Source organism: Lolium perenne, chromosome 3 (assembly GCF_019359855.2).
Source record: "Lolium perenne isolate Kyuss_39 chromosome 3, Kyuss_2.0, whole genome shotgun sequence".
NCBI classification, from domain to species: Eukaryota; Viridiplantae; Streptophyta; class Magnoliopsida; order Poales; family Poaceae; genus Lolium; species Lolium perenne.
The window spans coordinates 30,525,904-30,553,223 of NC_067246.2; the positions used below are offsets into that span (position 1 = coordinate 30,525,904).

Sequence of the window (27,320 nt, forward strand, 5' to 3'; positions counted from 1 at the left end):
CGGCACCGCGTCTCGTCGAAGACCTTGACGCTCATGTCCCTGTCGCCGAAGTAGGAGAACTGGAGGATGAAGCCGGCTTGGAGGCCGTGGTGCCGCGCGAACTTCTCCCAGCCGATGTTGAGGTACATCTTGCCGCGCGCGTCGTAGATCACGTCGACGATCCACCGGTAGTAGCCGCACGCAGCCTCCCGCAGATGCATCGTGCGCGGGCGATCGTCGCCGGCGACGTAGTCGGCGAAGGAGTCTGGCAGCCTCTGGATGCCGTGCGGGTCGCCCTTGAGGACGAGGACGAACTCGAACTGGCTGGCCGGCTCCACGTCCATCTCCGACGATGATGAAGCCGGCGGCATGGAGGGCGACGACGAGTGTTCAGCTCTGCCGCGGCCGCGACCGCGACCACGACCACGACCACGACCGCGAGGTCGGCCTCCGCCTCTACCGGACATAGCGTCGAGTCTTGTTGAGATGGTGGCGGCTAGGGTTTGAGAGAGAGGCGCTAGGGTTTGTGTGTGAGAGGGACGATGAGATGCGGCCCTTTTATAGGCCGGAGGGAGGCGGGGAGCGGTGGCGCGCATTAACGCCAGCACGCAGAGCTAGGCGCGACGGGACGCGTCGCTGCGTCGCTGCGGGAGCTGCACCGTCGCTGTGTCGCTGCGGGAACCGCACCGCCAATAACTTTCGTCGCGAGGTAGGCGACGGTTAGGTTAAAAATTTATTGTGCCGCTGACGAGTCGACCCCGCCACTCCCCGCCTCGCTTTTCGTTGTGTCCGGCGTCCCCGGTGCGTCCCCTGTGGGACGGGGACGGGCTCGGGGCGCCGGACACCGAATGGGGGCGCGCCGGACAAAAAAGGGCTTTGGGGGACGCGGCTGGAACGCTTTTTTTTTTCCGGCGCGCCCCAAATCCCTTTGGGGAACGCTTTGGGGGACGCGGCTGGAGATGCTCTAAAGAGGTGTGGCAGAGAAATGACCAGCCCAACAACTCATTTATTTAGTGCGCACGGCAAGCTCAACAGGACATGGCAGGGCGCCGCTCGTGGAAGAATGCAGCAAGCTAGCTAGCTCACTCGCTGCTTGTCAAGCACTACCACGGCCTTGTGCAGGAATGCCAGGAACCAATCAGGCACGCCCAACCCAGCACGCAGCAGCTAGCAAGTTAGAACAGCAAGACGATGACCTTGAGAACGACGCCGCCTGGAGCAGCTCATCAACGGATACGCCGATGAATCACAAGCCATTATAGACCAAAATATTACAAAGAGGTAGAAACTGATACATCTTGTACCGATCAAAATTTGCAACGAGCTAATACATGATGCATAGAGCTAGCAGCTGATGCTAACTATGGATTAGCAAACCATGGCCAGTCCGGGTGCACCTGGGCAGATCGCCGCCGCCGTTGACCATCCGAGCAAGGCCGCCATCGCCTAGATTCTCTTCAAGAGGTGAGCCTAGCTCAAGCTGCTCACCGTTGATCATCCGAGCAAGGCCGCCATCACCCAGCTCGAGCGCCTCGCGACAGCTAGAGACGAGATAAAATATAGGAGAGAGAACAAATCACGTGCTTTTTCTTTTGGCTGCTAGATGGCCCAGGATACCCTGAGTCTAAAACTCAAGGCGTGTGCCACAAGTGCAGCCATTTGAAAAGTTGCAAAATGCTAAGGACACATTATAAGCATGGGGACAAATAAACACGTGTGCCGGCGTCAACGAAGCCTCTCGGACACGCCGATGCATCACAAGCCGTTGCACACCAAAATATTACAAAGAGGTAGGAACTGATACATCTTGTATTAGATTAAAATTTGCAACGAGCTAGTACATGATGCATAGAGCTAGCACCTGATGTTAACGATGGATTAGCAACCATGGCCAGGGACGAGGGACGCGCACAACCGTACCTGGCCGGTGCATCTGGGCAGATTGATGCCGCCGTCGACCATCCAAGCAAGGCCGCCATGGCCTAGATTCTCTTCAAGAGGTGAGCCTAGCTCCTCGTCCTTGATCATCCAAGCAAGACGGCCCTTACCCAGCTCGAACGCCTCGTGGCAGGCAGAGACGAGAGAAAATATAGGAGATCGAGAGAAGAGATCACGTGCTTTTTTTTACTGCCTGGACTAGACGTGTGCCACAAGTGCAGCCATTTGGAAAGTTGCAAAAGGCTAAGGACACATTGTAAACATGGGGACAAGTCAACACATGTGCCAAGAGCTGACACAAGCAGACTGCCCATGCACAAGGTAAATTTAAGGATGCGTTGATGGACTGCACGGGTGCATGCAGAGGCCCAACCGAAAAATCTGTAGCCCAATACCAAAATTATGAGCACTACATTGGCCATGACCAAACTTTAGTCCCACCTTGCTAAGGGAAGAGCCTTTGGAGCAACTTATAAGGAGCGCTCTTGGTGACATGTAAAATGGTAGAGACACATACATGGCTGCACCACACACCCGCATAGCGCGTGCGCTCGCGTGAATATTCGCGACTTAAGACTTTGGACGCTTGGCGATGGCGCGGCTAGCCTACCAAATAAAAACTTTACTTTTTCATTCGCCACTAGAAGTAGAGCTGATGGCCCGTGATTTTTTTTTGTATTTAATCAAGCGATGGTGCTCTTTGTATTTAATCAGGATAGCTAATGTTTGTTCTTCGCCTTACTACTGTACACGATTATTATGTGCACGGATGATGGATGAAATAGATGATGGTACGCAAGGTATAAGACGGTTTGAACTTGACGTGGTAAGATTTTAATAAATGAGATGAGAGGTTGTACGCAAGGTACATCACTAGAAAGACCAGAGCATTGCCACGACAATCCAACAATGGCATGTTTCACTATCTAAGTAATAGTAGTTCTGAGACCGTAACATGAAAAATACCACTCCAAAAGTATCATTTATAAGAAATGACATTGTTTACGGCCCAGAATTTCTTTCACATGAGAGACTGTTGGAGATATGCCCGAGAGGCAATAATAAATTAGTTATTATTATGTCTTAATGTTCATGATAAATGTTTACATCCCATGCTATAATTGTATTAACCGGAAACCTTAATACATGTGTGTTGTGTAAATAACCAGAGTCCCTAGTAAGCCTCTCATAAAACTAGCTTGTTGATTAATAGATGATCATGGTTTCTAGATCATGAACATTGGATGATGTTAACAATAAGGTTATGTCATTGGGTGAATAATATAATGGACATACACCCAAATAAGCGTAGCATAAGATCAAGTCATAAGGGGAGCCATAGACAGTAGTGATCCTAACCACCAAATCTAAGATTTTATTCCTAGCTACAATACTAATAGAGAAATTCTTAATTTCCCAAGCTAAAACATCAAATACATCAAGGTTAATACCTACTAAATTCCACCTGCAGAGCCAACGAAAGGAAGGAGCTTCCAGGCAAAATTATTATTACCTAACAAACACTTCAAATAAGTATTGCTAAACTGCTGCTTTTTTGTCTCTTGGAAACCAATGTAGTCCAACTGTAAAGGTACAAGATTATCATCTATATATTTTTGTCTACCCAGGGCCTAGATGCCCCTACCATTCCAAAAATCACACTTCATCTAAACATCTTCTTGAGGTCCATCGAAGTTTTTGGAGCAAGAGATCATTTGGTACATCATGAGGGCTTGCTTGATCATGCATACCATGATCATTGAGAGCGAGCGTGGTCAGAATGTGAACGGGCATCACTATGAGTTGATGGGGCATCTGGTGCGGGTGCGACGACAACAAGACCCATGGTCCTAAGAATATACACGTGATGATCTTCAGAAGGATCTCATGGAGAATTGGTGCACATGATGGGGGCAACAGAGGAGTGCCGGTTGTCGTTGATTTGAGTAATGAACTATGTGTTTGTGGATAAACTTTAAATGTTTGTGAGAAATTATGCGTGTTTATGAGCTGATTTGTGTGCAACTTGATGATAAGCTATTTTGTGTAATAATGATGAAGATGCATCAGTGTAGTGTGTAGCACCAAGTCACCAACTCAACCTATTGAAACACACAATGAACAATTGGCAACCCTCGGCAATTACCTATTTTTAATGTACAAAACTAATGAATATATCCTACAGTCCTCTCGAACTGGTGAATATCTATGAAAATACAATAGAAAATAGTACATGCAGAGTATATAGTAAAAACTGGGGTAATGCGATACTTTCACACACAAAAAGCTACCTCTTACGTGAATTTGTAGCTATGCGCGGTAGCCAAACTCATTTTTTACCAGCTTCATCACTAGAAGGACAAGAGCATTGCCACGACAATCCAACAAAATGACATATTTCACTATCTAAGTGATAGTGGTTCTGAGACCGTAACATGAAAAATACCACTCCAAAAGTATCATTTATAGGAAATGACATTGTTTACGGCCCAGAATTTCTTTCACATGAAAAAAGAAGAGCGAATCCTTTCTAGCATATCGTGTTCAGCCCGTTCTCTGTAATGAGTCACATATCCCGATAAGAGAAACTGGGCGCAGTAATCCTCGAGCTTTGAGCAGCTGTGGCCGGCGTGCCAGCGTGAGCATGCTCTCTGCGTTCTCTTTCTTGATGGACCCCGCTAGCAAGGTCTCGCACTTGGCCTTCATCTTGTCAAGACTGAACCTGCATGCCGCAGCCATTATGTCTCCGACAATCAACAAGCCACCGTCCACCAAAAAACTACTAGCAAGGGTTATTTCTTTCATAGCAAAGGATATATCCTTGGTGCCACTACTGGTGGCAAGGGCTAAGTGTTCCATAGGTGGCAGCTCACCGGTGTAGATGAAGTGCAGCATGGCCTCAAAGACCGCAGCCTTCATATCGGCGACCGGTACAAAGTGGTGTGCCTTGTTGGCCACCCCCATCTCGTATAGGACGGGAGACCTCACAGCAATGAGGAGCTTGTGCGCTCGAATCTCTCTGTTTTCGACAAGGAATGTCACATCCGACCCCTTCTCGTTGGCTAGTAGCTCCTTGAGGTGCCGAGCAATGCTGGGCGGCGGCGCTCCGACACCACAAGCTGTGGGGGTGCCAGTAGCAACGCAAGAGTTGTTGGTGACTATGATGCTGCATCGTATGGTTAGAGAGCCATCATGCGCTAGGAAATGCTGCTCTGCGTCCTTGGTGGCGATGATATCATTCCCATGTGACTGTGCGTACCTTGTAAATATGTGTTGCTTATAGTCTTCTTCGGTTGGCTCATCTTGCCCATTAGGGCTATCCATCCGGAAACATACCGACGCCCTGACACCAGCAGTTCCTGGATCAGTTAACAACTCAGCGGCCACATAGACACACTCTTCATTTTCCGGATTCTTCCCGGCAGGGTCTACCACCAGCTTCCAGTCATAACCATCGATCTCGAAAGTGTTGGACTGCATTTCTCTACCAACACCATAGGTCCTTCTTTTTTTTCGATAAAGAGCACCAAAGTTGGGAATCCTCATCTCATGTGTGCCGCTGACCACCTTGGACGCATCATACGTCGAAACACTCATCTTCTTTGCCCGTGTGGGGTTTCTGGCGGTGTCGAAGGAGGAGGAGCTGTCGGCTAATCTTTGTGTGGAGACTTTGTCCATGACCTCTACTACCAAGGAGTTGCAGCTCTCTTCTAGCTTCCTGTACTCATCTGTTGCTCTGACGGAGGCGTACACGTCGGCATCGGACGCCAGGTAATCGATGCAAGAGGCCTCGAGTTGTCGACAGTTGTACCGGCCATGCGCCACCAACAGAGTCGGCATGACAGAAGCGGCATCCATGCTTTCATACAGTACCTCTTCACACATGAGCCGGAGCTTCTCCAGGTCGTAGCGATCTGCGGCCGCGAGCAGGTCGCACGCCATGGCCACGCGGCGCTTTGCTGCACACTTGTCTAATTTGCAAGCACGCTGGGTTCGTTGCATCGTTTGTGATTGCTTTGATGGGCAGCTCGTCGGTGTAGATGAAGCGGATCATGGCCCTGAAGGTGGACGCGCGCATGTCGTCGACCCTGACACGGCGCGTGGTGCTCTCTCTCATTTCGCCATGATCCGTCGGGCAACATGCATGCGTGCTCCTCCTCCTCTCGGACTCTGAGAACTTTTGATCCACGTACCGGCTCCCACGGAAGGAATAGTCGTCGTGCTCCTCCTGGAGGACCTCGACAGTGCAGAGGATGGTGAGCCGGTCGTCCTGCACGTAGCGGCTCTCATTGCCACGGAACTCGTCCGGTACCGACAACTTCCAGCTCCTGCTGCCGGTCTGCCCCGTCGTCGGATCGGACCAGATGGCTTTCCTTCCCAACGCCTGCGATGCCCGTGGAGTTGTAGCAGCTGCCCGTCGCGCTGAGGTTTGTGCACCCACGCGCGCGGAGCAGGTGCGCGTCGCGTCGCGTAGTTGGTACTTGGTGGAGTACGTCCAAGTCCGTCACGTAGGTTCGCCTGGCATCCAGCCGTGGGCCATCGATCCAGCCAGGCTGGCTCGCAAACGATGCACATCCATCGGCGTGCCCTAGTGGGGCCATTTCCTCTCGCTCCCCTTTGATTGCTTCCGACGAGGCCCGGCCGCATTAATTGTGAATATATCTTTCACGCGCGCGTTGAGTTGCGTTGGCAGCCAAGTTCACCTGGTCCAGTACGGACTGTTTTAATCGATCGGAGGAGTCCGCACGTGAGCTGCTTCTCGCGCATCCGGCCGGCCGGCCGGGACGTACTACCAAATTAAGCGATCCTCCATCGTTTAATTTGTTTGTCGCGATGAGACGACAAATCCACCTCAATTTATGACGACAAATCCAGCTCAATTTACTCGTTCAACCAAATTAATTAAGCGACCGACAAATTAAATCCTGCCGTAGTATTTCTCACGCGCGCCAGCTCAACCAACGTGTCTGCATGGCATCGATCACTTGGTTTCCTCCTCCTCTTCTTCTAATCCATCCGCCTGGATTTAATTACACACCTGGTCAACATCTAATCGATCCGCCTTCTGCGCGAGTGCATGTCGGGAGTGTCCATCGATATATATTCCCTCGCTCGCTCACCTCAATCGGCCGGGAGAGATCGATAATTTCCTTCTTCTTGAGCTAGCCATACGTTTTCAAATCAAATGTACCAAGTTTTCCTCCAAACCGCCTTTATACCAAGTCAATTCTCTAATAATCTTCACGTGATTAGATTCCACCTAGGGCAAAAGATGTGCACGCATAGCCAATACTACTCTACCCGATCAATTAATTAATTGCATGTCACTGATTTATCCATATTATTCACATATATATCTACATATATACATGCGTGCCTACATAAATCTAAGACAAGTAATTCCACACGTACTGAGTATTAGTTGGTGAGTACTTAAGGTTAGTTGGTGAGTACGTACCACACTCTTCCATAACGTACCTAAGCCGTTTTGGCGGCGGCAAACCTATGACCGTACATAGCGTTGGCTGTCGCTTCAAAGCCGCCGGATAGAGAACAACCTCTTACCTCTCACAACCATCTCCAATGACCAGTCCCGCATCCCCCCTTGCCACCAAGGCCGGCCGGGAGAACAAGGACAGCTTGGAGGCCACTTTTGAAACGACGACTATGCTTTTTTTTATTTCGGGATTTCACCTCCAAGGCGAGCTCCGTCTCCTTCCTCCATGTGAGAGTGATAGATACCCTCCACGGGCACCGCTGCTGCTACGCCATACAACCACGAAGGGAGCACATCCCCTGCCACCTCCATATTTGCACACAACCGAGCTCCCCTACTCCTTCCCCTCGACTCCACGCTCAACACCGGCACCGATGAGGAGGTCGCCGAAGACCACAAAATTGGCCTTAATTATTTGCGGAGATAAGATACATGGACCTCCGGCCGCTGAAGCTCGACGCAGGAACAACTCATCACCGAGATCCGACGAGAACCAAACTAATTTAAAAAGGGACAAGCACCGACAGGAGGAGGGGGACTCTCTAAACCATGATTCGGAAGAGCCGAGGGGGAGGCACACATAACATGGTTCCGCCTGAAATTGCTCGAAGAATAGTCGGAATTCCTTGCCTCTTGCATGGACCCCTTTTCAACTGGTATTGTTACCATGCCACATTCTATCACTAGGAAAAAAAGTAGAGCCATATAAAACCACTAATTTCGACGAAAAGTTAGCGTAGTTGATCTCGTCTCTGTAGGTCCCCCGCCATCGTTAGACAACTGCTGCTTCACTCGAGGTGTTTACGCCTACACAAGAACCTGAGTCATCATCGCATGATTTGCTGCACCTCGATGGAATTTGTTCAAGAGACCTTTCCGAGTCGGTCTACCTAAGTTGAGAGATATCTCCAACAACATGAAAAAGTTCAACGGTGTGCATAACATACATGACACGAGTGCAAGCATTGCCATATTGCAGTGTAGCCCATGTCCACTTATAAATTGTGATAGGTAGGTGCACGCTCAAATGTGGCAGATGCGTCTTGCATGTGGAGCTAGCTAGAACATCAAGCCTGTGAATAGTCTCGTGAGCTAAGAGCATTTCCACCGGCGTTCCCCAAATAGGCACCGACACGGACGCTGGCACTGCCGTATGGGGGGTGTCGGCAGAGCATCCTCTATTTGCGGATGCTGCTCCCACATCGGCGCCTCCAAACCGGCGGCCCCGATAGATTTAGAAAGTCAAATTCAAATTTTGAAAACGATATTCGTACGAAGTTCGAACGAAATTTGTACAAATTTAACGCGAATTCAAACTAAAAAAAACATCTAGCGACGCTGGGAGTCAAAGGCGCTGAAGTCCAGGTCGTCGCCGTCTGCCGCCGGATGACCCGAAGGACCAGCTGTCGGCCTTGTCGTCCTCCTCCTCGTTGGCCTTCTCCTCCTTTAGCGCCGGCAGCTCCGATGGTCTGGCGAGGTTAACGTAGTTGCGCCGTGGTCCCTGGCGGATCACACCGCCGCCTGCCGCGGGTCCAGCGAAATATGCCGGTAGTCTTCGTCGACGGAGCGGCTAACTATGAACTGTAGGGCGGGGAACTCCTCGTCGTTTTCGTCGCCACGGAGGGCCGCCTGCGCCTCGGCCTCCTTCTCCCCCATTTCTTCTTCGCCGGCGGAAGTGGTGGCGAGGCCGCGGCGTCCTCCTCCTTGACACGGGAGCGGCGGCCCGACCCCGTCGTCCGATGGGCCGGAGCAGAGGACGCGCGCCTCGCCTCGTCGCGGATGACGACGCCTCCAGAAGGAGGCGCGGGCGCAGCCGAGGGCGTGCGCGCGACGGCAGCCGACGATCCGGTGCGCGAGCTTCCGGACGTCGTGGTCCTTTCCGGCGCCCTCTGCAGGGTCGGCGCTGGCGCCGTGCCCACCGCCTGCGGGAAGTACATCGGGTCCTGTTGCCTGTCGCCGCGGACGGAAGCCGTACTGGCGGAGCGTGTTGTCGATGTCGCGGTAGTACCACCAGGCACGGCGGCTGACGGTGTTGAAGCGGCCGCTCAAGCGGTTGGCCATCCACGCGAGGTCGACGGCGCGCTCGTCTTCGAAACGCCGTGCCCAGGCCGGGCTGTCGAGAGCGTTGTCCGGCAAGCTCCTCTCCTCCGGCGTCACCAGGCTCCGCCTTTCCCTAGCGAGGGCCCGCGTGGGTAAGGTAGGTGGACGCCGCGTGGCCAGTCACCGCCCTCGCCGTTTGGGTTTCCGCGCGGGAGGCCATTAATGCCGATGACCAACCTCCCCGCGTCGTTTCCGATGCGAACTCCCGCGTACTCTCGCTGACAAGGCGCCCCACCCGCAAAAACCGTCGTTCCACGAGCTGCCGGCGCTCCCGATTCGCGGCCTTGGCCATGGGCTGGCACAGGGTTGCCGGCGCTTCTATTGCGCTCGAAAAACAACAGGCGCCGTATGGGGCGCACCGGTGTGAGCCCATTTTCTCTCCTGTCCCCCAAAATGCTATCGGGGACGCCATCGGGGCCACCGGTGGAGATGCTCTAACTTGTGCATCCGTTGCTTGTTACGGTATATGTGAGCTCATAGCTCTAGCTGTACGCCTGTACGTGAGTAAATCGTATGCGAAACCAAATTTGGAAACCCACCGAACTAGCCCGCCAAGGAAATTCGAGTTTTGAGCCAAATTTTATGGTCCGTGTCGCGCGGTAATATTTTGGCCCAAACTGAAATTGGAGCCTGAACCACCCAACACCCAAAATCCCCTCCCATCGCCGCATCCTCTCTCCTCCCGTTCCCCATTCCTCCTGCTCCATCTACGGCAGATCCCGGCCAACTCCGGCCAGCCCCCCTGCCTTGCTGGCCACCATCCCGACACTCCCTCATCCTCCTCTCTCGAATCCTCCGCGAGGAATAGCCAGGCCGCATCACCACCTCAAACCCTAGCCTCCGGCTCTACAGAGCTCAAGTTTCGACCTTTGGGTCCATGGCGGCGACACGGCCGTAGGACGGGGTGAGGCGGTTCGGTGGCGATCTTAACGCGCAGACCGCAATGGATTTCTCAGCTCCATGCGCGTGGCGCACCTGAATCCTCTTTTTTGCCACCCCGCTCAAACCCTAGACCCGCCGCGGCCAAATCCTATCACCGCCCCAACTCCGGCAACCGAGATCATGTTGGCCACCGTGGAAGGCCAAGGACTACTACGAAGAGGGCCACGCGCCAGGAGGACAGCGGCAACGCCCCGACAAACATGCTGCTGCTACCCCCCCGTGAGCGAGGTCCCTCTTCCCAACTACTCCAACAATTCTTGCAAAAATTCGTCACTTTTCACATGTTGCAATATGCACGATTTGGAACGGAATCTCTTGCGTGTGAATAGGTGGCAGTGCGTGTGTAGGACTTCAACGTGCTCACTTCTGGTGCTGCTTGTGAATCATTCAAAAGTTTGTATGATTCATTGATTTGAATGTCTGTATCAAGACACCAGACAGTGGGTGTTGTTCGTTTATTTCTGATGCTGCTTGTTAATGAATGGCATCTCTGCATACGCAGTGGATGCTGCTTGATTTCTTTTTCTGCTGCTGCTGCTTATGAATCGACAATGCTGAATGTTGTATCGTTTTCAGGTTCAAATCATATTTGGGCACCAAGCTGCTGCTTATGGAACCATACCAGGAGGTGGCGGCCAGCCAGGTGAGGAGGAGGCTGACTTCATCGGTGACATCTGCAAGTGCCGCGGGGAGGTGCTACAGTCGCTGATGATCGACGGCATCTATTGACTTGGTCTCCGGAAAGAGAAACTCACCGACGAGGAGGTAGCCACTGCCACAAACAAATCCTATGTTGCCGCGTATTTGGGTTCAACCGTATGAGTCTTGCCAATGAAGAGTTCCATAATGCGCTCTTTTTTCCTTCCAAAACTCCACTTGTGCTTTCAGGCTCCTATTTTTCTGCATGCTTATATATAATTGTTCTGCTTTTGTTCTTAAATGTATAATCTGTTGTGCGCATAGTGTGTTGATGTCTTATAGTTAGTCCCGATGGTTTGATTAGTACTAGGTATTATGGAGGGCTTGCTTATTTTTCTTTACTCATTTTAGTCTTAAGAAAAAGATGACCAGAATATCATTTGGCTTTATTAATTAAACGATCTGATTGGTATGCTATGATTTCCTTTGTGGCTCTAGTTTAACTGTGATATTCTGTGATTTATATTGCTACCGTCTGATTTCTATTGATATGCTATTAGTTTCCTAGTATTTTTATGTTCATGCTCTGCCTGCCATGGATATATGCTCTGTCCTTCACTGTTGCACTTTATTGGCCACAAATTCTTGCTCACATGGTAACACATGCTGCCTTCCACTGATTACTCTCATTGCTCACATTGGGCAGGTGCGCCGTTGTCGTGACAAGGATGCTGAACTGCTGCTTGTTGCCTACACCATCCGCGTTGAAGGCCTCCTGAAGCTCTTGCCTGTGCTCACTGATCCGACCTGGCACAACTCCGATGGGCTGCTGTTGCCAATGACTTGCAGCTGGTGAGACCTCACTCCTTCATACATTATTACTACTAAAATTCGTTTCTTTTACCTGGCTAATTCCGCACCTGCTGCAAAGCATGCTATGTTTGGATGCGTATCTACGTCAGATTTTCTTTCCTTGGTTTGCGCTTAATTATGCATTGGATGGAGCCCATAACTTGCTGTACATTTTTCCAGGTTCAAATCATATCAGAGGATGAGAAGGAGAGACTCAATGGCGTTGCAAGAGGAAGTCTCTACGGTGGCCGCCAATCAGCTATGAGGTCTTCATCAATAGCATCTCACCTACCAGGAGGTTACCGCCGCCACCAACCGTCCATTCTTTGTGTAGGTTCAGTGCACGCTGCCATGCTTGTTTGGGTTTAACTGAATCTGTTGCATGCCTGTTGATCGCCAAAACCCACCGGCGGGCAGCGGCCTGTCAACACGGTAGAGCCGGGAAGAGCCTAGAGCTGCGGCTGGCTGAGACCCCTCCGAGCGACGGCCCGCAATGCTCTTCTGGTCACACGCGGCGATGCGAAGTGCAAGGGCGTGCCACCTGACCTATACCTGGTCAGGAAGGTGATGGGGATGCCTCGCTTAGTTCCTGCATGGCATACACGTAAACATTAAATACGAGCCTCGATCGGCTCTCAGGTTATCCTGTGAACCCATGATTCGTACGGGGTGCACGAATACTTGGTGATCCTGCTTGATCAAGATAAAGCTAATGAGATCTACGACGATTTAGGGTTTTCACCGCATAATCGGATCATCCTACTCCAGGTTGGGCCTCGCGGCCACGCACGGTGCTCATAAGCCGATCCTAAACAAGGCCAAAGAACCAACAATGATGTTGATCCGCGGAACATCCTGTTTAGGACTTGCGAACGCCACCCTACATGCCACTGGATCCTCCCCCCCTTTGTAAGGCCTAACTATTGCAGATATTAAACTAATCCTTGCATAACAAGGAGCAATCGTAACGGATCAGATCTACTAGATGATGAACAAGCAGGGTGCCGCCCCCACGCCTGAGATAGGCGTGAGGGCGGCTAGACATGCAAGGGTTGCACTACGTAAGCATGTTTATACGAAGAGCTATGCTAACCCTAACACATCTATGATAACTACGTTGCGCGCCATCAAAGACGCTTCAGTACGCGCAACGCATGAACAACGTGGAGCTTGTGCTGCCTAGATCGCAAGATGCGATCTAGGCAGCATGTCGCTTACCTGATTGAAACCCTCAAGTCGAAGGAGTTGGCGATGCGCCGAGATTGGTTTGTTTTTGGGGTGAACGTTGTGTTGTTATTTATTCCATAAACCCTAGATACATATTTATAGTCCAGCGGACTTTCTAACGTGGGAATATCCCACCGTGTGCGATACAAACTCTAAATCTTGATCTAAGATATAACCTACTACAATTAAAGATACACGGGCAAACTAGCCCAAATTCTCCGTGCAAGGCCGCTTCAGAGATCTTCCACGTGTAGTCCTCTAAGCCCATCTCTCTTACGGCCCACCTCTGGATTTGTCCAAAATCTGGTGATAACACATGCCCCCCTGGTTTTGGAAATAATTTTTCCAAAATCATTAAGCGTTCCTCCGTCGGGTCATGTCGTGGCAGAACAGAGCCATTTGCAGCCTCCGTCATCATTATGCCCTGTCCTTTCAGCTTCTCTGCAAAATTTGACAGCTCTGACATTACCCCTTCGGAAACTGTGATGGCAGTAATTCCCACCAGGTTTCTCATTATTTAACCGTGCCGACTGAATAGTCATCTTTATCCCCTTCCTCTGTTCCAGCCATCGGCACTCCAAAAAACCCTTCTGCGCACCATGTCCTCTTCTTCCTCTGCCTCGTCGGGACTTTCCTTCGAGTCCTCTTCTCCCGAGCCGATGCCAGCACTGAGCCCACAAGAAGTCCATGCGGCCAACATCCGCCGCGCCATTGAGGCCGGGGAGGAGTCAGACCATGACTTCTCCATCTGGTCCGAGGACGACCAATCCTCGACGGACGGGGAGAGCGACCTCCGCTTCCTCGCCAACGGGGAATCGGAAGAGGAGAGCGATGACGATCGCTTCTCCTGGGATGACTTTACCTCCTCCGAGGTGAAGGAAGAGGAAGAGGAAGAGGAGGACGACGACGACAGCCTCTCCGACGAGCCGCCGGCCAAGCGCCATTGCCCCTGGCCAGGGAATCTCAGTGATTATGATAGCGACGACGACGACGACGACGTGGAGGACGAGGACAACGAAGGTCCTGCCGGCGGCCGCTACAGCAGCGACGACGAGCTCGCCGGGAGCAGCGCCGACAGCGCTGACGATGGCGACGACGAGGGCAGTGACGGCCCGTAGAATAGGTCCTCTAGAATAGGATCAGCAACAGTAGACGGGGCAATGTATCCCCTTAGTACTCCCTTTTGAGAGCAATCAGCTCTTCTATGTAAGAAATCTGGTTTATCAATGAAGAACTTTTCCCCAATTTGAGTTTGCCGATTTCTTCGGAGTTTAATCGAGCCGATTCCCTCTTCCGCTGACCCTGCCGCTCGTCACTTAGCCAATGCCCAACGAGCCGATAACAACGCACCAGTATCTCAATGCCCCACCCCTTTGAGCTCTGGCGGACAACTATGCAAATCGTCGTTCTCACGAGAGCCCCAGAATTGCTGCCGAAAACGACTTGATCCTGAAGTCGATACCACTGGGTTTTCAGCCTGATGAAATCTCAATCGGCTTCTTAAGAACGGCAAACTCTGCGCCATCAGTTGCCCCCCCGAGCCTTTATCAAGGCGAACATATCAGTGGACTGACCAAATGTGTCGCCATTGGTTTCCAAGTCATGATGCGGAACCAGCCGATTTCAGCAAAATCGGCTCTCCAGAGCAGAGAACCTTCAGGGTGAGCTGCCCCCCGAGCCTTAATTAAGGCAAGAACACCGGCAAGGATGCACAGGTCGCTGACCATCTTTCTTCTACTGAACGTCGACGTTGATGCAAACCTTGAGTACATAGTCAGTAGGTCGTGATCTTGCGTAACTGTACTAAAGTCGATGGCTGCGCATCGGCTTTGCTTCTTGCGAAATTTGTTTTTGTTTGGCCGATTTTTCCTTAACCGGCCCCCAATGTTCCACTGCACGCATGTCTGCACATGTTTATCTGCATATGTTCATCTGACTATATGCCCCCCGAGCCGAATCTGCTGAATGACTGCAGATATCGGCTTTCTTGGTTAGTCGTGCACCGTATTTGCACGTCGGCTTCGCAAAGACTTATGCTGACTTTCATCTGCCGACGTGGCCACTGCCCAGTAGATCGTTGCTGACCACAAACAGAATATGTGCAGAAGATAATTTTGGCCGATTGCTGGAATCGGCCTCCACCTTGCTCGTTCGATGAAGGTTTTGTAATGTCCCTCCATAAACTTTTGGGGCCGATCACAAGGATCAGCCTCGCACGGTTTGCTCATTGGTTTAATCTTGCTACTCGGTTAGGCTGGATAAAACCAACCCAACCTCTGACTTGACGCGCCTGCTGTCGTCCACCTTAAGTGCATCGTATAATCGTGGAACACTAAGCTCCGTCGGCAAGAGAAGCACCATGTTTGTGCCAGCCGATGTTTCATCATCGGCTTTCTTTTGCTTGGGACGCCACTCCATTCTTCGTGGACGACCCTCTTCATCCAGGGCTCGCTGAACCTTTGCGGCCAGATCAGGCCGTGCCTTCCTTAGCGTATGCAGGTATAACCTTTCGGCTTCCTCCAGGCCGCGCAACCGCTGAACCCTGCGTTTTTGTGAACGGCTGAGTCCGTCAGGGCACCACCTCGGACGGTGGCACCTGTCTTCTTCTTCTTCAAGTCCTTCGTCTTCGGAATCCTCAAAATTTGCCCAACGAAGTGACTCAGCACGTTTGCTTGGTGGTGGGAGAGGCCCTAAGCGCTCAAACACAGACACGTTGGCTGCCTCCTTCTTCTTCTTGTTGCATTACGGGCAATTGCCGATTGTGGGCAATCGGCTCATTCCCGAATCCCAGCGGTTGTCCGAAGAAAGGGCAGTCCCGTGTCCGGCGTTGTCATCTTGCTCCCTTGATGTGTCCGTGGCACGGCGCTCGTGCTCCTCCTCATCGCGATCCCGCCGACGATGTCTTCTCGGCTTCTCTAGCCGGACGATCTTCTTCATCATCATAGTTGGACCGTCTGCGTTGGTCATACTTGTCTCACATATTTGTTGAGGAGGTGATCGGAGAGAGGTCGTTGATATCTTATGTTCTTCACTTCTCCCTCTCGTAACGTAGCGCTTGCCATCATGATGGAGCCGATCGCGTGGAGCGGCCTCTCGTATTCTTGCTATGAGAGCAGCTGCCCTCATCTCCATCTTTGCCAGAGTAGTTCCCAGGTCCTACCATGTTGATGCTGAACGTGGGACCTGACTGGCAACCCTCAGGGTAGATGACTTCTACCATGTTAACGGCGGGGAAGGGCTGGGTGTCTACCTTCATGGCGCACTGGTTGAAAATTAAACGCCCCTTCTCTATCGCCGCTTGGATGTGCCGACGCCACACCCTGCGGTCGTTGGTGGCATGGGAAAGCGAGTTGTGGAACTTGCGGTATGGCTTTCCGTTTAGCTCTTGCGCCGTAGGGAACTTGAGACCTTCAGGGAATCGTCAAGCTGTTTCTCCTTGAGCAGGAGGTCGAAGATTTGTTCAGTTTTGGTCACGTCAAAATCAAATCCCTCGGGCGGCCCCGGTGGCTTTACCCATTTGCAGGACACAGGGGTTCCTCCCCGAGTCCATTCAGCCACTTGCTACTTCTTGGTCTCCCGCAGCACTTCACCTTCCTCTCGTATCGACCATGACTATCGCACGCTTGAACTTGTCTTGGTACAGTGTCCGGGTGGCGCTGTTCATATGCCGATAGTTTCTGAACCATGTGCGCCGCCGAGGGATAATCTGCTTGGGAGGCCATGTCCTTGAGCTGTGTTGCAAGGCCAGCTACGCCAACTCGATCGCTTCCTTTTCAGCTTATACGAACCGAATAACATCGGTTCCTAAGATTCTGAAGCGCTGGATGTACTCTGTCACCGTTTCTCCGCGCTTCGACGTAGTTGTGCTAGATCGGCAATGCTAGACTCGGAAGCTTCGAATGATATTGCATATGGAACTGTTCTTCCAATTGCTTCCAAGATCGGATGGAGTTTGCCGGCAAAGAGGTATACCATCCAAAAGCCGATCCCGTGAGGGACCGTGAAAAGAGCCTCACACGTAGCTGATCCGACACCGAAGCCGGTCCTAGTTGCGCCAAATATCGGCCGATGTGCTCGATGGAGCTGGAGCCATCCGATCCACCGAATTTGGAGAAGTCGTGGAGCCGATATTTAGGTGGCAGCGGGATCATCTCGTACTCGTCGGGGGACGGCGGAGCATAGCCGCTTGCCCTCCGGTTCGGCATACTGCCGAACTGGTCTCTCCGTAGGGGCCTGATCGGATCCGCCGTGCTGGCTGCAGGAGATGCCCTCGGAAGATGCGCCGGGGTGGCGTACTTAGCCAACCATGTTTGCTTTTCCAGCTCGAGCCAACCTGCAGGAGCTGGGCTCGGAGTTTCGTCGGGGTGGCGTACTTAGTTAGCCACGTCTCGCTTCTCAAGCTCGTCGCCGACGTCCCTCCCGTCTGCGCCGGAGTCCTTGACGTTGTGGCCTGGTTTGAGAGTGCCCAGTTGCCACAATCTGGCACATACGTGCACGCGTATCCTTGAGGGATCTCCTTAGGCGCCTCAGCCAAGAACTGGTAGTCACTAGGGTCACCACCGATCTTGTAGACGACGAATGCCGGTAGCCGGCACTTTCAGGTGGTGCTGCCAACGCATATGGCAGCGGTGGACGGGACCGGAGAGTGGCAACTCTCCTTGGTGCGTCCCGAGAGCTGGTCCCGACGGCGAGTACCGGTGGCTCATGATCTCTCGGATCACGCGCAGAGCGAGACGCTCCAACACGTTGACCAAGTTTTCGAGTGGCGGTGTAGCGAGTGAGCCACCAAGTAGTTGATCTCCTGCCGTAGGCCCTGGTGCGTTCCTCCGACGGGGCAGAGATCTATCCCATCGAGTGCACCTTGTGGTGAGAACCCCTTCCATCTGATGCCATGGGTACGGGTTCTCTGAAAAGAGCCGATGAGGTCGGCTTCGAGGGTGGCCTTGATCTCGTCATGTTTCTTCTTGAGCTCAGCAGGCAGCTCCTCGTAGGTGACTGGCGTGCCGTCCGTCGCCATCTCAGATGTAGATGGCGATGTGGTTGATGTAGACGATCGTCCCACCGGCGTGCCGTAATGTGTTGATCGCCAAAACCCACCGGCGGGCAGCGGCCTGTCAACACGGTAGAGCCGGGAAGAGCCTAGAGCTGCGGCTGGCTGAGACCCCTCCGAGCGACGGCCCGCAATGCTCTTACTGGTCACACGCGGCGATGCGAAGTGCAGGGCGTGCCACCTGACCTATACCTGGTCAGGAAGGTGATGGGGATGCCTCGCTTAGTTCCTGCATGGCATACACGTAAACATTAAATACGAGCCTCGATCGGCTCTCAGGTTATCCTGTGAATCGGCTCAAAGAGCCGATCCACCCATGATTCGTACGGGGTGCACGAATACTTGGTGATCCTGCTTGATCAAGATAAAGCTAATGAGATCTACGACGATTTAGGGTTTTCACCGCATAATCGGATCATCCTACTCCAGGTTGGGCCTCGCGGCCACGCACGGTGCTCATAAGCCGATCCTAAACAAGGCCAAAGAACCAACAATGATGTTGATCCGCGGAACATCTTGTTTAGGACTTGCGAACGCCACCCTACATGCCACTGGATCCTCCCCCCCTTTGTCAGGCCTCACTATTGCAGATATTAAACTAATCCTTGCATAACAAGGAGCAATCGTAACGGATCAGATCTACTAGATGATGAACAAGCAGGGTGCCGCCCCCACGCCTGAGATAGGCGTGAGGGCGGCTAGACATGCAAGGGTTGCACTACGTAAGCATGTTTATACGAAGAGCTATGCTAACCCTAACACATCTATGATAACTACGTTGCGCGCCATCAAAGACGCTTCAGTACGCGCAACGCATGAACAACGTGGAGCTTGTGCTGCCTAGATCGCAAGATGCGATCTAGGCAGCATGTCGCTTACCTGATTGAAACCCTCAAGTCGAAGGAGTTGGCGATGCGCCGAGATTGGTTTGTTTTTGGGGTGAACGTTGTGTTGTTATTTATTCCATAAACCCTAGATACATATTTATAGTCCAGCGGACTTTCTAACGTGGGAATATCCCACCGTGTGCGATACAAACTCTAAATCTTGATCTAAGATATAACCTACTACAATTAAAGATACACGGGCAAACTAGCCCAAATTCTCCGTGCAAGGCCGCTTCAGAGATCTTCCACGTGTAGTCCTCTAAGCCCATCTCTCTTACGGCCCACCTCTGGATTTGTCCAAAATCTGGTGATAACAATGCCCTCATGGTTATGAATGAATGAATAAAACTGAATAGCCGCTTGATGCAATCCTCTCTTTCTTGGACAACTCGCTTTTGGGCTCTGAATTTTGTCAGCACTGTCGGTTACAACTCTTATATGAAATGGCTAGAACAACATATGATCGTCAATGAGTTTCCACTATAATTTCTCCAACTGTAATTTGCCAGATTAGTAAAGTTGCATATCTATGATATCTTTTAAGTTTGTTTCTTCTTGCACTCGATAATCATGTTTAGAATTTAATTGCCACCATTGTTGAGGTCTCTCTTCACCACCTCCTCCATGTGTTGCTCTTTTTTTTCCTGTTGAAATGTGTACGGTGTTGAATGGATGAACATGCATTGTGTGCTTAGGCAGTGGGTCTGCTGATTTTTTTGCTGCTTATGCATCGACAAGTCTTTGACAAATTCTATTGTTTTCAAGTTCAATGCATATCGGAGCTGAAAAAAAGGCATGAAGTTGGGGAACTGGGACGAGATGGTTTGATTACGAATTGGTATTATGGAGTGCTTGCTTATTTTTTCGTGACTCATTTATGGCATAAGAATAAGATGATAAGATATATGGATGATTTTGCTTTATTAATTGAATGATCTGATTTTTGTCCCATTATTTGCTTTTTGGCTCTTTCCTCCGCTCTTCTACTTTGTTCTGTATTCTTTCATGTCTGATTGGTGATGGCATGCATGGCTGAGCCATTTCTTTCTTGAATTTGTCAAAATTTTGCCTGAATTCGCCTCCTTCCATTTCAGGATATTGGCCCCAAGGATTTGTTGGGTGGTGGAGGCCAAGAGGCAAGTAGTCACCTACAGCAGCCGGTTAGTCTCCACCTAGTCCCCCTTGATGCATTTTTAATGTGCTTCATTAATGTATATTGTAGTATCTGTAGAATATGGTCATCAACGATCGGTAAACGATTAGTCATGACTAATCCATATGTTCATACCCTGTTATGGAGTGGTTGCTTAATTTCATCGCTTGCTTTGTGCTTAATTGTAAGATGATAAGAACACAGTATTGTCATTCTTGTGCTGTGAGTAAATTGATATCATTAAGCCATTTCTGATTCGCTTATGCTCGAGCATTTTCTAGTTGTACAACCTCAATTACTTTCTTTCTGAATGTCATGGTCATTTTGGCTTGCTTTTGGCAGCTCCGTGTAGAAGTGTTTTAACGTCAGTTATTAGCTGTACAGCGTCAGTTTACTTTTGTTTATGAATGTCATGGTCATCTAAATCATCCTGATGCCAACTGTCGTTTTTTCTACAAGTTTGCGTGTTCTGTAGCTTTTTGGAACTTGATATCATGTTCTCTACCTTTGTAGAAGTTGACATCCATGCTTCACTCACAGGATGACGGTATAGCCCAAGGGGTGGTGGATTCAGGGCCGACAATGATCTCAGCTTGGATGATGCCAGGCACGAGAATGGCTATGCTTGGAAGGTGCCCCCGCTGCCTTATGCTTAGCTAAATCGCTTCATCTTTGTAAGGGTGGTACCTCAATGACTAGTCATAAATTTCTTTATTAGGTCATAATGGGCTAATAATGGATTTTCTTTTCTAGTCTTTGATATTGGAAAAAATGGATGGTCTCTCCTATTTTGCGAGGTGCTTGACTTTCCTTACATGGTCTTGTCTTCTGGTTAAGATTTTGTGTGGCCCTAAATCAGTTATGAAAATTTTGGTGCTATCTACTTGTCCTTGGAAGGTCTCTGGATGCTCCCTATTTTTGTCTTGTCTTTTATTTTGTACATGCCAAGTAGTTACTTTGGCTGGCCTGGGCCTATGGGCTGATTCCACATTGTAAGCTTGATGATTGGAACGAAAGGGCCTTATTGCCATGTGGTTGGGCTGGCGTTGGAAAATCGATACTTTTTTTGCATCTTGGAATAACATGGTATAGTTGGATTCCAACATGAAAACTAAACCTCAATTCTTTTTTAAAGTGTTGCCTTTGTTGTTACTTAACTGATTATTAAGATTTCATACTTCTTGAATTCTTCCTTCATTATATATGTTTGTTACAGTGAACCCATGCTCCATCGTGCTCGACACCATGGTCTTTGGGTATGTGTTATCTTGTACATTGTGAATCCACTTACTAGCAATGTAAATTGCTGCTATTTTCTGTTTCCACCTTGTGTTCATCAAGGTGGTGTACAACTGATTAGTGGTTGTCACGTACATGGAGTAACAATATATGCATCAAACAGCAGTGTTGGCTTGTAAAGTCTCGTGCCGTTTAATTTCTTCGATATGATGTAATTGTTACCTACTGAACATTCCTTGTACCTGTGTTGATCTCTGGCCTCACCTCGTTCATCTTGTTTGTGTGTGGAGTAGTAATTTTTTGTGCGTATGTGACTCTTTCTTTGTCTGTTGTGGTTCAGTTAATCGATGGACGAGCTGAGCTTCTTTGACTAGTGATGTGATGCTGCAGCGGTACATGGAGCCATGCTTCTTCTGTGGTGCTTCTGCAGGGGTTCCCTGATGCGGCAGCACCAGCAGCAAGAGAGAAGTAGAGTTGATGGTCCGTGATGGTTTTTTTTTGTGTTTATTCAAGTGATGGTGCTCTTGTAGTGTTGTGGTCTTAAATTTTCTGCTAGCTGTGTGGTGCTCTTGTAACATTAATTATTTTTAACTTGCTTCGTTGGTTAAACTTGTGGGTCGAATTCTGTACCAGAGTGATGCTTTTGTCACTTGTTATCATATATTTGCTGTGTGATCAGAATGTCCAAAAATATATCATGGTCATGCTATTTTTTTTCTCCAAAAACCAGGCATATATTGCCATTGCCAGGGAAGGCACACAGAAGTATTTTTCATTTTTTTTGCAAAACTTTAAAATTTTGATTTTGATTTCTCTTGCAAAAATTGTGAGAGCTGGCGGCTCAAATGAGGATATGTGCACCTGAAATTCCGGCAATGGTTAAGCTTTTGCATGCATCTTGTCAAAGTTGCCCTCCATTAGCGGGAAAAATCATTGTGGTGTGATCACATGGATTGACCAATGTACAGTTAGGATAAAATGCTGCAACTTTTACATATGAGCTCCTTTGTTGACAACTATGGGCTCGTTAAAAAATAAACGTGGTATCTACAACAGAATAAGTGAAAATGTCGGATATCCATCCCTGCTATTTCATTTGTGTCGGAACTAGCATAAAATAGCGTCGCCTTGCCGGTTTAGCGGGAAAACCCTAGAAAACCCAGCCGATGCCCTAGTTTCAGCGAGGAGGATAGTTGGGGTGATACTTTGAGCGATAGAACGGCCATCACAGATCGTGTGAAGAAACACGGTAGCTTCTCCGTCCGGACTTCGTTACCAACGCACCCGGGTCCGTTGTAAATCTAGCGACGAGATGTAAGCTGGCCAACATGATTTTATGAATACAAGCTCAGAGAGTAAGAGCTTGAATGGTGAGTGTGTTCTATTTCATGCGGGAATGCATAAAATAGTGCCACATCACCATTTGGGCCGGAAGACCGTAGAAAGTCCTTGTGGCGTTGTCGCCTCACTAGTTTCGGCGGGGAGGACAGCCGGGGCGACGATTTGAGAGGGAGAGAGAGAGAGAGAGAGAGAGCCGCCAGAGTGTAGATCATGTGGAAACACAATCTCTTTTTCATCCGGACTCCGCTGACGACACGCACGAGCATGTTGGAAAGCTAGCGACATACGCGCGCATCGGGGAGACGGTGCCATACTTTTTATCTGGGACCTTATGTTATGCTCAGAAACATATATTACCTATAATTGTATGTGCCCCTATGCTGTTTGCGCCCATATTTATGCTAGGATTTAGCTATTACCTATGTCACGCGCCATCTCATTTCATGTGTCGTCCGTTATCGTGGAGGTGTACGTGCTAGGATATATAGGCGTCCAAACATTTCACCAATCTTCGAATATATGGTTATAAGAGCATCTCCAGTCGCGTCCCCCAAAGCGTCCCCCAAACCGTCCCCCAAACCGCGCCGGATTGAGCGTTTGGGGGACGTGTTTCGTTCGTGCCGCCTTTGGGGGACGTCGCTCCCCAGCCGCGTCCCCCAAACGCCGCCCCCAAACATTTAAAATACTTTTTTTGGCTTTTTTATTTCAATTTCCACAAACTAATACATAATTTGAAACGTGGTTTACACGAAAACATAATTGGGAACGTGGTTTTCCACAAACTAATACATAGTTTGAACCGTCGTGGACATAAATATAAAATTTTGCAAAGAAACTAAACCTAACTAGGCCGTGCATCGAAGGTTTCGTGTGTTCGCTGCTAAGAAAGAACACTCGAGGGCACACCCAGTCACCTAAACTGGAAAATCCAGCGGGAGGATGGTGCCCTTGTTGGTTCTACCGATGAGGCGAACATCCAGAAACCTCCGTGCACGTGTTCGCTGCGAAGAAAGAACACTCAGTCGTCCTCCTCGTCGGTGCTGTCGCCGTGGTAGTCCCGACGGCACCGCATCTCGTCAAAGACCTTGACGCTCATGTCCCTGTCGCCGAAGTAGGAGAACTGGAGGATGAAGCCGGCTTGGAGGCCGTGGTGCCGCGCGAACTTCTCCCAGCCGATGTTGAGGTACATCTTGCCGCGCGCGTCGTAGATCACGTCGACGATCCACCGGTAGTAGCCGCACGCAGCCTCCCGCAGATGCATCGTGCGCGGGCGATCGTCGCCGGCGACGTAGTCGGCGAAGGAGTCTGGCAGCCTCTGGATGCCGTGCGGGTCGCCCTTGAGGACGAGGACGAACTCGAACTGGCTGGCCGGCTCCACGTCCATCTCCGACGATGATGAAGCCGGCGGCGTGGAGGGCGACGGCGAGTGTTCAGCTCTGCCGCGGCCGCGACCGCGACCACGACCACGACCACGACCGCGAGGTCGGCCTCCGCCTCTACCGGACATAGCGTCGAGTCTTGTTGAGATGGTGGCGGCTAGGGTTTGAGAGAGAGGCGCTAGGATTTGTGTGTGAGAGGGACGATGAGATGCGGCCCTTTTATAGGCCGGAGGGAGGCGGGGAGCGGTGGCGCGCATTAACGCCAGCACGCAGAGCTAGGCGCGACGGGACGCGTCGCTGCGTCGCTGCGGGAGCTGCACCGTCGCTGCGTCGCTGCGGGAACCGCACCGCCAATAACTTTCGTCGCGAGGTAGGCGACGGTTAGGTTAAAAATTTATTGTGCCGCTGACGAGTCGACCCCGCCACTCCCCGCCTCGCTTTTCGTTGTGTCCGGCGTCCCCGGTGCGTCCCCTGTGGGACGGGGACGGGCTCGGGGCGCCGGACACCGAATGGGGGCGCGCCGGACAAAAAAGGGCTTTGGGGGACGCGGCTGGAACGCTTTTTTTGTCCGGCGCACCCCAAATCCCTTTGGGGAACGCTTTGGGGGACGCGGCTGGAGATGCTCTAAAGAGGTGTTGCAGAGAAATGACCAGCCCAACAACTCATTTATTTAGTGCGCACGGCAAGCTCAACAGGACATGGCAGGGCGCCGCTCGTGGAAGAATGCAGCAAGCTAGCTAGCTCACTCGCTGCTTGTCAAGCACTACCACGGCCTTGTGCAGGAATGCCAGGAACCAATCAGGCACGCCCAACCCAGCACGCAGCAGCTAGCAAGTTAGAACAACAAGACGATGACCTTGAGAACGACGCCGCCTGGAGCAGCTCATCAACGGATACGCCGATGAATCACAAGCCATTATAGACCAAAATATTACAAAGAGGTAGAAACTGATACATCTTGTACCGATCAAAATTTGCAACGAGCTAATACATGATGCATAGAGCTAGCAGCTGATGCTAACTATGGATTAGCAAACCATGGCCAGTCCGGGTGCACCTGGGCAGATCGCCGCCGCCGTTGACCATCCGAGCAAGGCCGCCATCGCCTAGATTCTCTTCAAGAGGTGAGCCTAGCTCAAGCTGCTCACCGTTGATCATCCGAGCAAGGCCGCCATCACCCAGCTCGAGCGCCTCGTGACAGCTAGAGACGAGATAAAATATAGGAGAGAGAACAAATCACGTGCTTTTTCTTTTGGCTGCTAGATGGCCCAGGATACCCTGAGTCTAAAACTCAAGGCGTGTGCCACAAGTGCAGCCATTTGAAAAGTTGCAAAATGCTAAGGACACATTATAAGCATGGGGACAAATAAACACGTGTGCCGACGTCAACGAAGCCTCTCGGACACGCCGATGCATCACAAGCCGTTGCACACCAAAATATTACAAAGAGGTAGGAACTGATACATCTTGTATTAGATTAAAATTTGCAACGAGCTAGTACATGATGCATAGAGCTAGCACCTGATGTTAACGATGGATTAGCAACCATGGCCAGGGACGAGGGACGCGCACAACCGTACCTGGCCGGTGCATCTGGGCAGATTGATGCCGCCGTCGACCATCCAAGCAAGGCCGCCATGGCCTAGATTCTCTTCAAGAGGTGAGCCTAGCTCCTCGTCCTTGATCATCCAAGCAAGACGGCCCTTACCCAGCTCGAACGCCTCGTGGCAGGCAGAGACGAGAGAAAATATAGGAGATCGAGAGAAGAGATCACGTGCTTTTTTTTACTGCCCGGACTAGACGTGTGCCACAAGTGCAGCCATTTGGAAAGTTGCAAAAGGCTAAGGACACATTGTAAACATGGGGACAAGTCAACACATGTGCCAAGAGCTGACACAAGCAGACTGCCCATGCACAAGGTAAATTTAAGGATGCGTTGATGGACTGCACGGGTGCATGCAGAGGCCCAACCGAAAAATCTGTAGCCCAATACCAAAATTATGAGCACTACATTGGCCATGACCAAACTTTAGTCCCACCTTGCTAAGGGAAGAGCCTTTGGAGCAACTTATAAGGAGTGCGCACGGCAAGCTCAACAGGACATGGCAGGGCGCCGCTCGTGGAAGAATGCAGCAAGCTAGCTAGCTCACTCGCTGCTTGTCAAGCACTACCACGGCCTTGTGCAGGAATGCCAGGAACCAATCAGGCACGCCCAACCCAGCACGCAGCAGCTAGCAAGTTAGAACAACAAGACGATGACCTTGAGAACGACGCCGCCTGGAGCAGCTCATCAACGGATACGCCGATGAATCACAAGCCATTATAGACCAAAATATTACAAAGAGGTAGAAACTGATACATCTTGTACCGATCAAAATTTGCAACGAGCTAATACATGATGCATAGAGCTAGCAGCTGATGCTAACTATGGATTAGCAAACCATGGCCAGTCCGGGTGCACCTGGGCAGATCGCCGCCGCCGTTGACCATCCGAGCAAGGCCGCCATCGCCTAGATTCTCTTCAAGAGGTGAGCCTAGCTCAAGCTGCTCACCGTTGATCATCCGAGCAAGGCCGCCATCACCCAGCTCGAGCGCCTCGTGACAGCTAGAGACGAGATAAAATATAGGAGAGAGAACAAATCACGTGCTTTTTCTTTTGGCTGCTAGATGGCCCAGGATACCCTGAGTCTAAAACTCAAGGCGTGTGCCACAAGTGCAGCCATTTGAAAAGTTGCAAAATGCTAAGGACACATTATAAGCATGGGGACAAATAAACACGTGTGCCGACGTCAACGAAGCCTCTCGGACACGCCGATGCATCACAAGCCGTTGCACACCAAAATATTACAAAGAGGTAGGAACTGATACATCTTGTATTAGATTAAAATTTGCAACGAGCTAGTACATGATGCATAGAGCTAGCACCTGATGTTAACGATGGATTAGCAACCATGGCCAGGGACGAGGGACGCGCACAACCGTACCTGGCCGGTGCATCTGGGCAGATTGATGCCGCCGTCGACCATCCAAGCAAGGCCGCCATGGCCTAGATTCTCTTCAAGAGGTGAGCCTAGCTCCTCGTCCTTGATCATCCAAG

At 50.8% G+C, this 27,320-nt stretch overlaps 2 protein-coding genes and 1 long non-coding RNA gene across 3 annotated transcripts in view; 2 read left to right on the forward strand and 1 right to left on the reverse strand.

Moving 5' to 3' along the window:
• LOC127340854 (uncharacterized) overlaps positions 1 to 2,673 on the forward strand; it is a 177,443-nt gene extending 174,770 nt beyond the window's left edge. The window contains exon 4 of the transcript XR_011754714.1: positions 2,655 to 2,673. The gene's annotated coding sequence lies outside the window, so the exon portion shown is untranslated. The remainder of the gene's footprint in view (positions 1 to 2,654) is intronic.
• Positions 2,674 to 4,418: 1,745 nt separating this feature from the next.
• Positions 4,419 to 6,518, reverse strand: LOC127339112 (BTB/POZ and MATH domain-containing protein 6-like). The gene is given in 5 exon segments (XM_071827132.1): positions 4,419 to 4,541; positions 4,543 to 4,661; positions 4,698 to 5,907; positions 5,909 to 6,301; positions 6,411 to 6,518. Coding segments are annotated over 5 exon segments (1,953 nt in total).
• Positions 6,519 to 11,010: 4,492 nt separating this feature from the next.
• Positions 11,011 to 12,275, forward strand: LOC139837498 (uncharacterized). The gene is made up of 3 exons (XR_011753981.1): positions 11,011 to 11,221; positions 11,802 to 11,947; positions 12,128 to 12,275. It is a non-coding gene; the product is annotated as an uncharacterized lncRNA (long non-coding RNA).
• Positions 12,276 to 27,320: the final 15,045 nt, after the last annotated feature.